Source organism: Xiphophorus hellerii, chromosome 19 (assembly GCF_003331165.1).
Source record: "Xiphophorus hellerii strain 12219 chromosome 19, Xiphophorus_hellerii-4.1, whole genome shotgun sequence".
Lineage (NCBI taxonomy): Eukaryota > Metazoa > Chordata > Actinopteri > Cyprinodontiformes > Poeciliidae > Xiphophorus > Xiphophorus hellerii.
The window spans coordinates 12,152,831-12,169,760 of record NC_045690.1 but is presented as its reverse complement, the minus strand read 5'-3'; the positions used below and the strand labels follow the sequence as shown (position 1 = coordinate 12,169,760).

Genomic DNA, 16,930 nt, shown 5'->3' with positions numbered 1-16,930 from the left:
TTTTACAGACTGTCCCACCTGAGCTTTGGATCTCTGCGGCTCCTCTAAGATTTATCGTTGGCCTCTTAAATGCTTCCACTTATTAATGTTGTTATTGGCTGACCTGTCAATTTAAGTGAATGAACATGTCCTGTTAGATTTGCAGTTGTGGGATACTCTTTCAAATGTCAGACTGACATGAACATGATCTTAGAGATTTGCAAATCTTGTGATATTGTTTTATAAACTTACCCACAACTTTCTCCCTCACCTGTCTGTCAGGAAAGGAAGCTGGATGGATACAGCACTCACTTTTCAGATCTTTATTTGCTAAATAAATGAAAAATTATGCAAATTTCCTTCCAACTTATAACTATTGCTACATTTTGTTTGTCCATTAATAAAATCAAATTAAAATACATTAAAGTTCAGGGTTGTGAATTCAAGAATATGAATACTTTTTGTTAGGTGAAGAATTGATGGATTTAATTAAATTTAAAGTACATTACATCTGTTTGCTATTGCAGACAGCAGCCCTGCCCTCATTCTGGTTCTCCCTTAATCACAGCAAAACTGTCGGACACTTAAGTCACTTCTTTAAATAGTAGCATGAGGCACAGTCTGCAGTCCCCTGAATAGGGTCTGGGGTCGTTAGCAGGAGCAGTGTTACAGGGATGCTGACAGATGGGTTATTGCTCCTAAGGTGCTAACAACCTTTGACACACATTGCAGTGCACTGTGCAGCCCCTTTGGCCCGTTTCCATCACGTAAAGCTCAATTCCACCCTGTCCAGGTGTTTTACGGAGGAACTAAGTACACTCAGAGCCTCAGTGCACTAAAACTATCTTGACACTGAGAGTGTGACTATCCTGGATGCAGTCTCCCCTATCGTGGTAAAACTGGCATGCATGCCTTTTATGCAAGGTAGTGCTAGAAGCTAAACTTTGACAGTGTCAGAGTTTGGCAAAGGCTACTCTCTGTGTGGTTCTTTATATGAACAGGTTAAAATACCCAACACCAACTGTTCAATATCTAACAGACCAATGTTCAATCCATCATCTGTCACAGCTGCGAACCTTCCATGGGCAGACAGTAACGCACTGGGCAGCAAAGCATAAATTGTTTGTCTTCAGTGGGGACTTGGAAGCTGGTCAGAGATAATGGGAGTGAAGCTAAACACTGGACAGTCCTGGAGTCCTGAACTTGAAACAGAGGTGGACGTTCGCTTTCAGCAGAACAAACACCCTAAGTGTACTGTCAGAGCTCATGTTGGTATGGTGCAATCAAACTCTGGACCTAAATGCAATTAAGGACATCTGGCAAGACTTGAGAGTCGGAATAGAAAAAGCAAAAATCTCAATGTCAACATTGCCCACAAGAGGTTTTTTGTGGTATTTGTGGTTGTACAAAGTTTGCACTCCACATCTTTCAGATTTTTATGTGCAATTCTTAAAAAAAGTAAAAAAAGAAACATGTATCACTTTAAATTCCACTTTAAAATTACCTAACACTTTATTTTGGTTTATTACATAAACTCCCAATAAAACACATTAAGCAGTGAGTTTAATACATAAGGGACATGAATGCTTTTGCAGAGCACTGTATCTTTTTTATTAGGTGCTTAGAAATGAATTCCTATTTCTTAACATCAGGTGTTTCCGCATTAGTTGTATTAGATTTAGGCCAGAAGACAGTAATGAATCAGACTGCATTGTGTTATTTATCACTGGTGTTTTGGGAATATTCATTATCTGTGCTTTATTGAATCCCTGCATTTGACAGACAAGTGGCTGCCGCTTTACTTGTTAACACAGAGCCAGTGATGTCGAAAAGAGATCACACCTTCTTGTATGTTGTCGTGTTTGCGCTTTAATCACCTACCGTCTCCCAGCAGCCCCCTCCCCCTCCATCAGGGTTCCCGTTTTCTCTTTCCCATTAAATTGTAAAATCTACTTACTGTGTTGCCAGCCTGATCCCACTCAGGCTGCGTAATCTCCTTGTAATAGAGTGTGAATACTGCCCAGCGATAAATCAGCACCTCATCAGCGCACTTTATTAAATATAGACACCAACAGACAGCTCTTAGTATATTCAATTTACCCTCTGACGTAGGCTTCAGCATGGGGGATAAAGATAGATTGAGCAATCAGGTGGATGCTGAGGCTTGAATCCAGGCAAGACGCACTGGAGAAAACTTGAGGAAGATTGAGATGGGTTGTGTATGAGAAGTAGGAAGAACCACAAATATAATGCTTGCCAAGCAGGCGGAAAAGACTTTAACTTGCATTTTTGTTATCTGGTTGGAAAATTCTGAAAATTGTTGAAATCATAGCATTTGTGTTGAATTTGTGTATTTTATCTTAGTCTCTTTTATGTGAAAGGCACTCAGCCTTGTCTGCTGATGTGCCTTCAAGTGATCGTTCTCAGAGCGCCATCCCTCATTAAGCAATGTTACTTGATGGCAGCGAAGATAAATTATATGTAATTATGGTGATAATTAAAGCTTGATTCGTCCCGTCTTTGCGGCTAAACAGAGATTTGTAAAGTCAGTATTGGCCAAGGGAGACCCAGGGGAGGGCTAAAGACTCATCTGATAGGGTCTGGGGATCATAGGGTTCAAATTGAAACAAGAGGATTACTGTATTTAACGTTTCTCAGCCTCATGACATTCACCTACTCCTGGTCAAATCATCAGTTTTCTTGCTGCCTACAATAGGACGATACCCTTGTTGTAGGATATTTTCACAGAATGACAACCTATTTATTATTTAAATTTTTATTTATTATGTAAACTTGAAAGGAAAAATCTTCACTCCTCTATTAAAATGCAGACACATATAGATGGAACCTTCTTTTCATTTACTGCAGTCATTTCATCAGGGATGCGTAACGCAATAAAGAGAATTATACCATCTTTAATTGTGTGGACGCCATAGTTCTTATGCTATCAGTTGAAGATAATGAAAGAAATTCATAAGACCAAGACATTAGATATACAAAGTGACACAGTGAAGACAGTCATCATTAAGAATCTTGATTTTGACTACTTTTTTTAGATAAAAGAGTGAGCAAATATTACAAAGTCAAGTGAAAGACTTGCATTTGTTTTCCAGTTCGGCTGCAGAAGTTGTAGGTCATTAAATGAGGAAACATTTCAATATATTTCTTGTGGTCTCAGTTCTGTATATTATAAAAACAGAGGTGTGTAAACTGTTGTGTTCCCTGTTGGCTTGAACAAACATATAAAATATCTCAAGAGGTTTTCTGTGGTTGCATTGAGCATTTTGCCTTTTGAGACTTACAGTACCTTGATACAAGTAGCTGACCTTTGGGAAGTTTGTGCTTATTATTTTTCTCTTGTGAGTTTTTTTTCCCCTTAGCAACAATGATTAGTTTGTTTTAACATAATTGTGTTGTATATACAACAACCTTCGTGTCATCAAATCAATGTAGAGTGAAAGGCTGCAGCAGATCTGTGTTTGTCATACATGCAGCTGTATTTCTGGTCAAAATATTTATGTTGAGCACAGCAAGTTATTACCAAGCTGTTATTGATTAGATTCTCGGCATGCTGTCATGTAAATTCTAGAAGCTTCAAAGAACAAAAAACAGTAAACCATAATTACGCTTCAGAATAAAAACAAATACGGACAAATCAGAGGTGTTCTTTTTTTCTTTTATCTTTTAATCAGACATTTAGACTAAAAGGAAGAGCTTTGATACAGAAAAAAGCTGATGGCGATATGATCACTGGGCCCAGTTTGAGGATAGAATAAAAGGAGTGCTAAATCTCTCGGGTCCTGTTTGGGCACAGTTTTACTTCAACCGATGCCCGAAGAGCACTTGACTTGGCTGAGGTGAGATTGCCGCCAGGCAGAAGTCTTCAGGGCCCGCTTGTCCTTCTGATAGCCAGCCATGATAGATCAGCCAGTGTCCAGCCAGGATTGCTCTCCTTCCCCCATTTCTATCTCAGACTTCCTTTTTTCCACTAATGCTTTGGTCCTCTTTGGTCCTCTTTCTTGGTTATCTCCCTCCTCTCTGCCCCATATCTTCTCTTCTCTTTTATCCCCCATTTCTCTATCTCTTGCCATTTTTTTTTCCTTCGCTCCCCCCCTCTTTGTCTGCTGTGTTGTCTGATTGAGGGTGAGTTACGAGGGGGCTGCAGCTGGAGGGGACCGCCGTGCCTCGTAATTACATCTCTTTTTATTACTCGCGCTAATGGCCCTCGGGGAGAAAGAAACAATAATAAATTAATAGAATATGAACTCCAGCTCAACAGAAATCTCCAGCATTTCATTTTGGACCGTCCTGTTCTCCGGCAGATGAAACAGCGCTCTGATTAATCTTCGCTCGGGGTTTGAAACGGCCGTCTGTGGGTTTGGGCTGCCCCCTCCTGCTCACAGCTGAAGGCTTTTGGGTAGATAAAGAGAGAGATGATGTTTTTTTAGTCTTGTTTTAGTGCAGGGTTTTATTATTTTAGCTTAATTTATTATATCCTTTTTTCATGAATGACAATGTGATCTGTGGAAGAAGGTGTTCTGGTCAAATGAGACCAGCGTTTAACTTTTTGGAATATGTTCAAAATGTTTGATCCCACTGAGCGTTCCGACGTCTCAGTACAACATGGAGGTGGCAGCATCATGCTGTGTGGGTGCTTTTCTTCAGCAGAAAGAAATCAGATTTGATTAAGTGATGGATGGAGGTTTAATAATGACATCCTAGAGATCATTTGTGTGTGTGCGTGTGTGCATGTATTTTAGGTTCAATAACTGTTTGGTAGTATTTACACATAATTATTTAGATCTCCTCCAATAATGAACCATTTAATATGGCAAAAAATCGCTAATTGTTAAAACCTTATTTGATTGATCTGCTCAAATCTAATGTGAACAAAGGAAAATGTGGCGTAATTATTGCTGTGAAGCCTCCAAGACAGAAACCTGCTGGTGCGTTCAACTGTGGAGCGGAAAAGGCCCTTCAAGTGCACAGGCAGGCTCCTCTGATTTGGTCAATATTGTGTCATGTTTGGTCAAACCCCGCCAAGGCAGTGGGCTGGAAATGAAGATGTAAATATTGATATTTCATTAGGGGAAATCACCCACTCCGACGGCACTTAACCGGGCCACCTTCAGAGTGTGGCGGCCGGAGCGCGGCGTGACCTGTGGAGTCGGGAAGTCACTTCATTACTCGATTAAATTGAGTGGAAAAAGGCGAGGCAACGACACAAGATCCCATTTGGAGCGATAATTTAGGCTTTGAGGAGAGGGGATGGAGCGGGGAAAAACACTACCTCTCCATCTCACAACAGTGGATTAAATTCAAGGACTTTTAGCGTCAAAGGTAATTGCAGGCTGCTGGGATACAAGTTTGCATATGGCTGAGAGGTGTCGGTTGTATCAGAACAACTCTAAAGCCACTCCAGCGAGCCCTGAACAGGGCCGTCATGCGAGCTGTCATCGCGGGAGCAGCGCTTTAGTTCCGCTTCAGTCCTCCTTGGCATTAAAAGGCTACACAAAGCCTCGTCTGTGATTGTGATGCCAACCTGATGCGGCAATCAGCACCACGTCCGTGCTCGCTTGACAATTTCTCTCCGGCCAGTCCACATTCTGTCCGACATAATGGCTACGTATGCAGACAAGGAAATAACACAACAAAGCATTTTAAGATGCCGCCTGGATAAGTGTAATGGCACAGGCCTCTACAAAATATGGCTTATTGGCTTCACTGATAATAGTCAAGTGTTTTGAGTGCTTTCGGCAGTCTGCTTTGTTGGCTCTAATTTGGGACGGTTCTAGCACCTTTCAGTTTGCGCTCTTTTCTACCGACTATTGATTCCCCTTCAAAATGTGAAGGCCCTCACATTCTGATCACAATCTGTTAATTAATGTATCCTGCAGCTCTTCCCCTGCCGTGGTCATCACCACGATAAGGGAAATTGAACACTAAGGTACCACTCTTCCTACCTTCTTTTTTTCTTGTTTCTCTCTCCCTTCACCCTGATTTTTTTTTCATTCACTCTCATGGTTCTTTTTTTTTTTCTTTTTGTCTTCTCAAGCTGCATGTGTTGAGTCCTGGCGGGGGGAGATAAACATCGGGCTTGTGGCCATGCCATAGTCAGGCCATTTACATTCAAGAGAAAATGTCTGATGCACATGGCCTGGTCAATACAGTAATCTATCGCCTGTTAATCACACTGTGGCAGGTACTGTGGCACCAGCAAACTTGTAAAAGCAATCAGGGGCGGTGCTGGGGAGTCTAATATGCTGTCAGAATGAGCCGCCTGCAGGAACGCCTAGCTGGGGGAGGGGAGCCTGGTAATATGGTGAGTGCTTTGCAGGCCTGTGTATTTTATTGACAGCTAAATTGTAAAGGAAAAGAAAAGGATACCAACAGTGCCTCGCAAAAATATTAATATCTGTGGAAACTTTTAACATTTTGTCACATCACTAGCTCACAATTCACTGAATTTAGCTGTGTGTTTATGTGATATACCTGCACAAAATAAGGAGACAGAAACAAGGTTGGATGTTTTAGCAGTAGTCAGAGAAGCAGCCAAGAGGCCCCATGGTGACTCTGGAGGAGCTGCAGGGATCTACATCTTAGAATCTCTCAATAGAGCAACTGTTATTTTGGCACTTCATGGATCAGGGCTAGAAGGAAGCCATTGTTGAAAGAAAGCCGTAAGATGTCCCTTTTAAAGTTTCCTATCAGCTGTATAGGAGAAATAGAAAGCAAGTGGAAGAAGGTGCTCAAGAAAAATTATAATCTTTTTGCTTTTACTTGTTTTTCTTCAAGTGTATACTTGAAGAAAAACACACCAAATGAATTTCCCCCATATTGAAACATGGTGGTGACAGTGTCATGCTGTGGGGATGCTCTTCCTCAACAGGCACATGGAATCTGGTCAGAGTTGGTAAGAAGATGGGTGGACTTTACTGTGCCTCTGCACAAGTCAAGATAGTTTCAGCAGGACAACCATCATAAAAATACAGCCAGTGCTAATTTTAACAGATGAAAACATATTCATGTGTTGTAATGGCCCAGTCAAAGTTCACACCCAAATGTAATTGTGAGTCTGTGACAGGACTTGTTCTTTGATGTTGAAAGCTCAAGCTAAATTCAAACTGACTCAGCTTAAGCTGCAATGCATAAAAAAAAATTTCAGATGTTCAAAGGACACATTTTTAGACTTGCTGCTGATTATTTCAGTTAAATATTATTTCCAATGCACTGAAAAAGGCACACCACACTTTTCAAGTCTTTATTAGTAAAACAGTTTCAAACATATAAATCATTTTAATTCCACTTCCACCTTATCCATTACTTGACTCCGTATAAAATGTGGTTTAAATATTTTTGTAAAGAACTGTATATGTCTCCTTGCCCCTTACGTTCTTCCTCTCCTCCTTGATTCTCTTTTGTTTGAATTCCCCAGAGCTCATCTGAGGGGGATATAGCAGCTTGTTTTATTTGATGTTCTATTCTGAGCATATGTAGAGGTGTCTAGGAGGAAATGACAGTGGTTTGATGTTCCCATGCCAGTTTCAGCTCTCCCAGCTGCTGCAGAACGAGACCCTGGGTTTAAGCAGGTCTTCAGGTCTGGTTTGAACCTCCTGATCCCAGGGCTATGGCTGTTTTTTATGTGTTTGAATTTATGTGCATACATATAGATGTCATGATGTCAATGTGCACGTCTGTTTGTTTTCTTGGTTGACACGCTATGTATGTTCGCGCGCGTGGTTGTGTGCGTCCCCTCCTCCTGTTACAGCGTGCATGTCATGTCCTCAACCCTTCCAATATGAATGTGTTTCTGTGCTAATCCCCCTAACACCAATAGAACAGGGGCAGGATACAAGGCGTAACCATATGGCTTTGTGTATCTCAGACCTTTGCTCTGATTTACGGTCCTCACTTACAGTAAAGCCCACTCAAGTGCTCTGAGACAAGCTTCAAAGAAGACCTTCTACTGTGTGTTTGAAATTAAGCGCCTGTGCCTCAGTGTGTACTTTGAGCCAGTTTGGCTGGATGGATCATGTTTGTTTTCTTGATTAGCCACGTCCTGGTTTTCAATTTGCTAAATTTACCCGACTAAGCTGCTTTTTTGAAATAAATTTTTTTTAAAAACGTAGTATTTTCTCTTCAAGCCATCTGTTTTCATGTCACATTTGCCCTCACACAGTTTCCGTCTTCTCGCCCAGGCTTCTCCACCCTCTCTCTGGGAGACCAGATGAGCTTACTGCAGAGCGCCTGGATGGAAATCCTCATCCTCAGCATCGTGTTCCGCTCGTTGCCATACGAGGATGAGCTGGTGTACGCCGAGGACTACATCATGGACGAGGAGCACTCGCGGCTGACGGGTCTGCTTGACCTCTATGTCTCCATCCTGCAGCTGGTGCGGAAGTACAAGAAGCTCAAGGTGGAGAAGGAGGAGTTTGTGACCCTCAAAGCCATCGCTCTCGCCAACTCAGGTGGGAATGGTGGAGCATACAGTCCATTAATTAAATTGATAAATATGCTTAGATTTAAGATTTTTATTTATTTGTTGTGGTAAATAATGGTTGCTCTTTGCCTCCAATAGTTTATTGGCAAATTATTTTATTAATAATAATAATAAATAAGGTTGCAGAATTATCTAAACACACACTAATAATATATAAAACAAAATATGTAATTAAAATTTTGATTTTTACAACATGTATTACTTATTTAAAGTTCCTCCTTACACTGATAAACTTTAATAAGCAAGATACAACTTAAATAGAGACTTCAGCTGCAGTGATTCTATAGAAAGGATTTTGGATTCCCATAAATGTAGCATCAGTTATATTGCTTAAACACTTTTAAAATACTCTTAATGTGGGATATAATTCAAACTACATGAAGTTATTGAATAAAACATTTTTCAAAATATGTATGTGATCCTGTTACTGAAATAAAATGTAATCAAAGTCAGTATTCTATATCTCCATACAAGTTATTTGTATTTAAATCAATACTCATGATTTTAAATAGGACTAGACATACAGTATGTAGTTTATAATAATATAAAAGTTCTGCGGCATGATTGTTGATGTATTATTATTTTTTCTTTATCACGCATAGTTTATTATAGTTAGTGTGTTTACAAGACCCGTTTTTAATGACTAATTTTGAGAAAATCAAAAACAAATTTGATGCTTTTATTCTGTTGTCTGTACACAGCTATTGTTTTATTTCAATTTATTGTATTTTTAATCAATAATATTTCACAGTTTCATCAATCAAAAGATAAGAGCTTTTATCTGTACAAACAAATACATGCAAAAATCAACTAAAATAATATGATTTATTTTTTAACATTTTAAAATGTTAATGAGAAATGTATTACGTAGTATAATAGAGTATATAACCAGACTTGGACTATTACTTATTGCATTTTTTGAAATGCAATGTCTTTTTTTCTCCTGAAATTTTAAGACTAACCTTTAATTTTGAACCTTTTATTTCCCTTTTTTTGGAACTGAACACCTTCCTTGCACCTTGTATTTCTCCTGCGCTCCCTTCTCTTTCTCCATCTCCATAACAGTAGCCGCAAGGCACAACAGCCATGTGAGGTAAATTTAGCATTTCATTAGGAGCACGGGGACTGTCAATAAAATGTGTTAAGTCGAATGGAATGAATATCAGGAAGCGGTGGGCCTCGTTTGTTCCGATGCGAAGGCTGCATGGCGCTATTGACAAGGCGCCTTTTGAGGACCTGTCCCGCTCTGATCAATGCGCGCCTGGGTCACCGGGCCTCTTTCCCTTGTTTTGTCCTAGGCTGAAAATGAAAATGCTGATGCAGGGACTTTGCTTTCAGACAGCAGAGCTTTGGGGAGGCAGGTAGGGAGGGGGGTGAGGCGGAGATGGGGGACGGGGGAGAGAAGAGGAGGAGGAACAAGGTCTCTGGGAGATCGCTCTCCTGGGAACCCCTCTGTCTGACAGCTGTGAAAATTCATAGCGATTGATTTTGTAATTAGCAGTTTATCAATTCGATCGACGTGGGCTCACTGATGGATTGCAGGGAAATTGTTTCTTCAAAGTTGTTTTTTATTCCACCCCCTCCTCCACTGAACAGAGCGGCATGCGCTCTGCCCTCTTTTCATTCCCATCTGTTGAGATGTCTCCATCGCTCTTTTTATTTTCCCTCCGCTGTAAAACATTTCATTAAAGCAGCTTTATCACAGAAATGTGTGTCTGTGCAAAGGTGTGAAAAACAGAACAAAACATTGGGTTGATTTGTTAAAACAAACGATTTGGTTGTGAACACGGCTTCTGTGGGGAAAAAAAGGAGATAATTATGTCCCACCATAACCTCATCTGTGTTTTTTTTTCCCTTTTTTTTTTGGCTTTTGTTCTCACCCCACACCCCCTCCCGCATTCACTTTACAAAAACGACCTACTTCATTTTACCACTGTGGATTTGAAAACCGTCAGGGTGAGAAATGTCTCAAGGTCTTGGGAATACAGTTGTTCCAGTCAATGAATCTGGGGCGAAGCCTGAAATCTGTTTTGCCTTTTATTGTCCCGCGCGGTAAAATATGCGCTGCCAAGGTGAGACGAGTCAGGCGGCCAATGACACGCTGTCTCCTGAGTGCGAGGTGCCAGTTAACCGGTGAGGAAGAGTGCCACCCCGGAGCCTGCCAGAGAGAGAGAGGAGCTGGAAGACAAAAGCTGCGGGCCAAGAATAAAAGCCGAAAAGGAAAGAGGAGGGTGGTAACGCGAAGGGATGTTGAATCAGTAAAAAGAAGCAAAACTTGTGTTAAGATATCATTACAGGTGTGAGAAAAACCATAGGGTTGCTTGGCTGAAACTGTAGATTTGTCTGAAACTTTTCAGGAGGAGGAGAAAATCTGAGTTTAAGAGTATAAAGATAAAAATAAAATAAAGATTTACTTTAATAAATATAGAGGATCAAAGACTTATCACGAGGTGAAAATGTCCAATTTTCTTCATATATATTTGTAGAGTTCATCTCTAATATGGAGCTGCCCTTTTCCATATTTTGGATCTGACAGGGAGGTGTTTAATGTGGATGCTCACACCACAGATTGGGCTGAATTCATAATGTTGTTTACTCGAGAATAACATTGATTTTCAGTCGCAGTGATCAGGTCCAAATATAAACTCTAACTACTTGATCAAATAGTAAAATGTAAGAACTATCTAAAAGGTGTGGTTTCTTCTTTCTTATTTCATCTTGTTAGAATTTTTTATTTGATAGACCAACACAGTGTAATCCGTAATTGTGAATTGGAAGAAAGATTATTTCTTAGTTTTTAAACTTTTCGCAAATACAAATTTTAAAAGTGTGGCATTTGTTTGTTTTCAGCTCTCTTGAGTCAGTACTGTGAACTACCTTTCATCTTTTTTACAACTACAAGTAGTTTTTACCATCTTTGGACATTTTCAGATTGACATTTTTGCTCATTGTTTTTGGGAAAAGTTCTAATTCAGTCAGATTTAATCTCTTTAAAAATAATTTTTCAAGTCGTGCCACAACTTTTCATTTGGGTTTAGGTCTGGACTTTGAGTCGGTCTATCTAACCTGAGTATGCTTTAATTTAATAGATTCAATTGTAGCTTTTGCTGTATGTTTAAGGTCATTGTCCTGCTCTGTCTCAGTATCAAGTCTTCTGCATCTTCTAAAGCTTTCTTAGAGCATTAAATGTAGAATTTAGTTTGTGCCAGGTGATTTGTTTTTTAACTCACATAGCATTTTGTAAGTTCACTTGTGTCTCATCTGACCAGAGCACAGTCTTTCTCACGACTGCTTCCAACAGTCTTTCTTCTTGCCACTTTTTTCACAAACCTCAGATTTGTGTGGTATACAAGTAACACAATTATTGGAAATAAATTAATTCATTATTATATTTTGGATTTATTCCTTCTTTTACATTGTTTTATTATCTTCTGGGAGATGCCCGTTTTATTTCCTATGAGAAACAAACTTCTTGGTTTTATAGAAATAAATTTACATCTAATTTGAGCCAGGAGCATGAATAATTTTGAGCTTGACTGTACCCTGATACTGGTAGCTTGTGCAGTTGACAGCTTTGAGTCTACTATTTGACTTTCTACTATTATATCTCTACTGCAAGTCTTTGTTTATATATATTGAATTTACAGTCCCCCAATATTTTTAGGACTTGAAGTTCTCTAATATTTTGTTTTCTTTCCTCTTGTCCCAGCAGACTCCATGCACATAGAAGACATGGAGGCGGTCCAGAAACTGCAGGACGCTCTCCACGAGGCCCTTCAGGACTTCGAGAGCAGCCAGCATCAGGAGGACCCGCGACGGGCTGGCAAGCTGCTCATGACGCTGCCCCTGCTGAGGCAGACTGCAACTAAGGCTGTGCAGCACTTTTACAGCATTAAGGTGCAGGGCAAGGTGCCCATGCACAAACTCTTCCTGGAGATGCTGGAGGCCAAGGTCTGATTGGAGGCTGAGGGCTGCAACAAGAAGACAGAGAGTGACTTGAATCGTGGCTGAGGGATCTCAGGAGACAGAATCGGCCATGTAGTTTGCAAAGCAGAGACTGACAACTCCTCCTGTTTGTGGAACCTTGGGACGTTAAATTCAAAAAAGAAAAAAAAAACAAGTGGAAAACTTGGGTTATTAGTATAAATATAAAATGATGCAGATTAATTTAAAATATATAATAAATGCTATGTACAGTAATAATTTTCTTTTTGTAATTGTCAGTGGTCATGCTCTATATGAAGGACCTTCCTGCCCCTTTGCATCTTCAGAACAAGTAAAAAGTTCCTAAAAAAAAAAATTGTTCTGAAGAAAGCAAAGGTGTCAACAACCATAAGCAGACTCGTGTGTTGTTGTTTTTTGTCTGGACTTAACCAGGACATGTAAATAATTACTACCGTACTTGGAAAGCTGAGTGTACAGTTCGAAATCCGACAAACTTGGTAACCATGTTTTCTTCTTCTCCTCCTACAAAAGAAAAAAAATGTAAAAAAAAAGAGAGAAATGAGGAAAATTGTTACCTAAATGTGAACTCTTATCAATTAAATGTCCTTGGATTAATATACCTCTCCTGAACAGTAAGCAGTGTGATCTTAGTGGATCCTTCTCAGACTGAAAGACTCGCTGAATCCATGTTTAACCAACCTAGCATAGGCAGGTAAAATAGTCTTATGTAGTAATTCAGCAATAAGAGGGACTGTGGAAAAGCCATGCTTAATTTCCAGTGTTTCATGTGCTTTTCTTTGCTGCTGTTGCCTAAAGACCATGCCTGTTCATAGTCACTTTCACCTATGCCAGTCACCACTTGTTCCCCTGTTGTACACTCATTTTTCTCCTCTAGTGAAGAAGTTTGTGTTGGTGCTTCTCAAGCACTAAACCCCCAGATTCAGCTGTCGCTTAAGCCTGTGGAAATTGCTTCTTGACATGCAAATAGATGACCGGATTCAGTCTAGGTGAAAGATAATCAGCGGTTTCAGTGTGGTAGTTTCAAAGGATTTATGCCGAGTGGCAGAAGTCTATGAGATTCCTTGTTCAAACAATCAGAGGCCTATATGTCAACCACGCTATTTTGGGCTCTTTAAGCCAGAGGGAGCAAGGTGTCCGGCATCTGCTCTCACCATTTTAGACACCTTCCATCTTTTAATAGCGGCGCCTGCATTTATGGGGCTTCAGCTGAATGGAGGTAAATAGCAGGTGCAAAGCAGGAGTTGCGGCGCTTCACACTGGGTTTATTTTTACCCAGTGGGGGGGGGCGGTTGTCCGTACAGCCTCTGGACCAGGAGTACAATGAACACGTGGACCACTCCTTGACCTCATGTTGACACGGTGGCCAACGCAGAATAACACCCTTCCTGCCGGCACCCGTGAGAATCTCTGGCGCCCGATCATGCACATGTGAACAGCTATGCAAGAAACAAAGTGTGCATGCCTCAAAGGGCAACGGTGTGTCTGTGCAAGGTGTGATCTCTGGTGGGGGGAAAATTGTCCTGCTTCTTCCCGTGTTTAGGTCCATTACGCTAAGTGTGAGTAATGCTTCAGTGCCATCCGCCGCCCTCCACGTGCAGGGGAATGTGCTGGTAGGGAATGCTTATACTGCTGTAGTGATAAATTGTGGCTATGTCACAACAATATGATACTGTGATCAAAGGAATCCCTGACATTGCATAGGTTAGAGTTGCGGCTACGCTTGTGATATCAAAGGCTAGTGGCGATCGAGCGGTCAGCAGCTGCCTGAATGGCCACTTAATGGAGAATAACTACTCCCTAGATCATCCTACACCTCCCTACTTGAACTACCCAGTGAACAAACGCTGCTGTAGAAGATGAAATTTAAGTTGTTTTACTGTTGTGCAATACAGCAGGGACCAATTCTGACTGAAATCATGCTAAAGGCATGTGTTTAGACAGCATATTCAAAATCTTTTAGATATAAAACAGTGTAATTAGATTTCATTTGCACATATTTCAGTTAAAATTACAGTAAAAAGAAAGAGATAGCAAAGAAAAAAATTCAAATAGAGGAATGAATAATTGCAACAGTTTTTCTCCTGCAAAATGGCAATGTATTACGTATAAGACTTATATTATAGGCATGGGCCAGTGTGAGTCTCAACTTGAGTAGAAATATCACCGTTACAAGGTATCACTGTTGTAACAAAGCGATTTAAAACTGAAACACACAATAAGATCTAAATGCTTTTATGCAATGCCCAACTGTAGTTTCAAAATAGAGTTCTCATAATAAGAGCCAGTTAAACTTCCACAACATTCCCATATGGAGATTTTTAACTGCAGAAACAAAAATATGGGAACTTGCAGCCATATTGGGAAGGGAATGCTTATCAGCATAAATTGTGACTATCACAACATTTTGATACTGTGATCAAAGTAATTTCTGACATTGCACAAGTTATAGTGGCCACACAAGCCCATATAGTGTTCATCCAACTCTCCCCTACTTGCTCTTGCCACTGTCCAACTAACTGATTTCTAGAAGGTAGTTATTTTAATGTTGAGCAATACAGCAAGGACCAGTTTTGACTGAAAACACTAAGTGCTTTTAGAGTGAGCAACACTTTAAATAATTTTTCTTATATTTGAAATAATTTTGGTCAAAACAATGCAATCTTTAATTTGCACTCACATCAATAAATATAAAATAAAAAAAAAATAGCAACTTTTTTGTAAACAAAATTTTATAGATGGTCAAAATTCTTGGGAATAATTTTGAACTTTTGATCATTTTTCTCTGCATTGACACTACAGTAAGTGAAAGACAGAACTTACTGTGTGTGGGCCAGTATAAGAGTCTCATCTTGAGTAAAAATATGGTTGATAAAGATTTAAAACAAAAATGTACAACATGATCACTTGATTTGAAACAGCTTGCCATATGTTATTAAGAGTGATGGCTGGTCCATGCTTTCCAGAAATAATATCAAACTTTCAATTCAGTCTTTTTTGTAAGTGTAAGAAAAACTTAAAAGGTTTCTTTAAGCCAGAACGTAGGTGGTGTTCAGCAAAATGTGGGGGAAGGGCAGCAGTACATTACTCTATGCACCACATAGCCAGAGAAAACTCCGCTCAGTCAGACAATTTTCCCTGGCAGCTAATTAAAATAACTTTAAACCATAGGAATGGCATAGAGGCTGACTTTTTAAAAATCTGGATTAGAGTAACCGGCTCATGCCTACTTACAAGTTGTTTCTGTATGTGTATTGTAAATATATTAGCATCAACAACAGTAGGTTGCCGAAATACCACTGGAGAACTAAGTATGCAGCGTCCCGCTGGCTACTACCTCATCAACATATTATCAATGTACCTCTGGTTCAACTTTCTGCTCTCATCTGTGACATACCTGAGCCATTATTGTTTTTATCAACCACCAAAAAAATAAAATTTTTCAGTGCTCCTGCCAAAACATTTGTAATTGTAGTCATGTTTCTTCTTACCCACTCATTCTTCACAGGCATTTGTAAAGGTAAAGCATGCTTCATGTCGACCGTACAACTTTACCGTTAGGGTGGAGCAAAGTGGGTGTGTGTTTATAAGAGCATTGTTGTGTCAGAATTGGTCCCTTGAGAGAAACTGCAAACAGGGAGCAGGTAACTGATTTCCTGCGTCTGTGTTGAGTATTTATGGTGTGAAATATATCATTTGGCAATGGTGTACATTGATATCTCTAATTGTTGAATCACCAATATCTGTGTAACTTCTGTTTTGATTTTCAAAAAGGTAAAGGATCAATGAATTAAATACTCAATGAACTCTGATTTTTTTTTTGTGCTTTTACTGAAAATTTTACATCTGCATAAAATGATTTACAACTTTATTCTTTTGTCTGTTCACGTTTAGTCAGAAAAGATGCACCAATTCAGATTTTGTCACCAATTTCTGCTTGTAAAGCTTTGATATGCCTGCATTGATTAAGTCTATTCTGATGTCTTTTTAGGAGCTGTACTGTAAGAAAATCCATGCACTAGAAAATACTTTTTTAAGCCTTGCTGCTATGAGCAATCATTACCAGCAATTACTTAGGAGCCAAGGCAACATCATGTCACTGTAGAGCAGTTACTGTAAAAAAGGGTTCTATTATATATGCTTAGCGCAGAGAAAATAACAGATTTTAGCATATTTTGTTATGCTGTGGCTAGCTTCAACAGGACAGCAGTCCCTGATTGAATGTTTTGGTAAATAAAAATTTCTACCTTTATGCTCACATTTTCAAGACACTCAGCATTTCCAAATCCATCATGTTCAATGACAGAAGCTGAGATCTAAGAGCAACATGGCTTAGTTTGGCTCAGACTCTGCTGAAAGTCTTGCTCTTCTCGTTATTTTCTTTTTCTTTTGGCATCATCAACTAATTTACTTAATTGACAATGTACACATTGTAGTAGGAAAGAATATGGAGGCAGAAAGAAAACATTGTGAGACAGACAAAAGAAA

The 16,930-nt window shown here is 39.7% G+C and overlaps 1 protein-coding gene across 3 annotated transcripts in view; it reads left to right on the top strand.

Annotated features, from left to right (window-relative positions):
• esrrb (estrogen-related receptor beta) overlaps positions 1 to 16,407 on the top strand; it is a 56,362-nt gene extending 39,955 nt beyond the window's left edge. For all 3 annotated transcript variants that reach the window (XM_032548009.1, XM_032548007.1, XM_032548008.1), the window contains 2 exons: positions 8,178 to 8,447; positions 12,192 to 16,407. In XM_032548009.1, coding sequence (XP_032403900.1) covers positions 8,178 to 8,447; positions 12,192 to 12,436 — 515 coding nt within the window. In that variant the 3' untranslated portion in view covers positions 12,437 to 16,407. The remainder of the gene's footprint in view (positions 1 to 8,177; positions 8,448 to 12,191) is intronic.
• Positions 16,408 to 16,930: the final 523 nt, after the last annotated feature.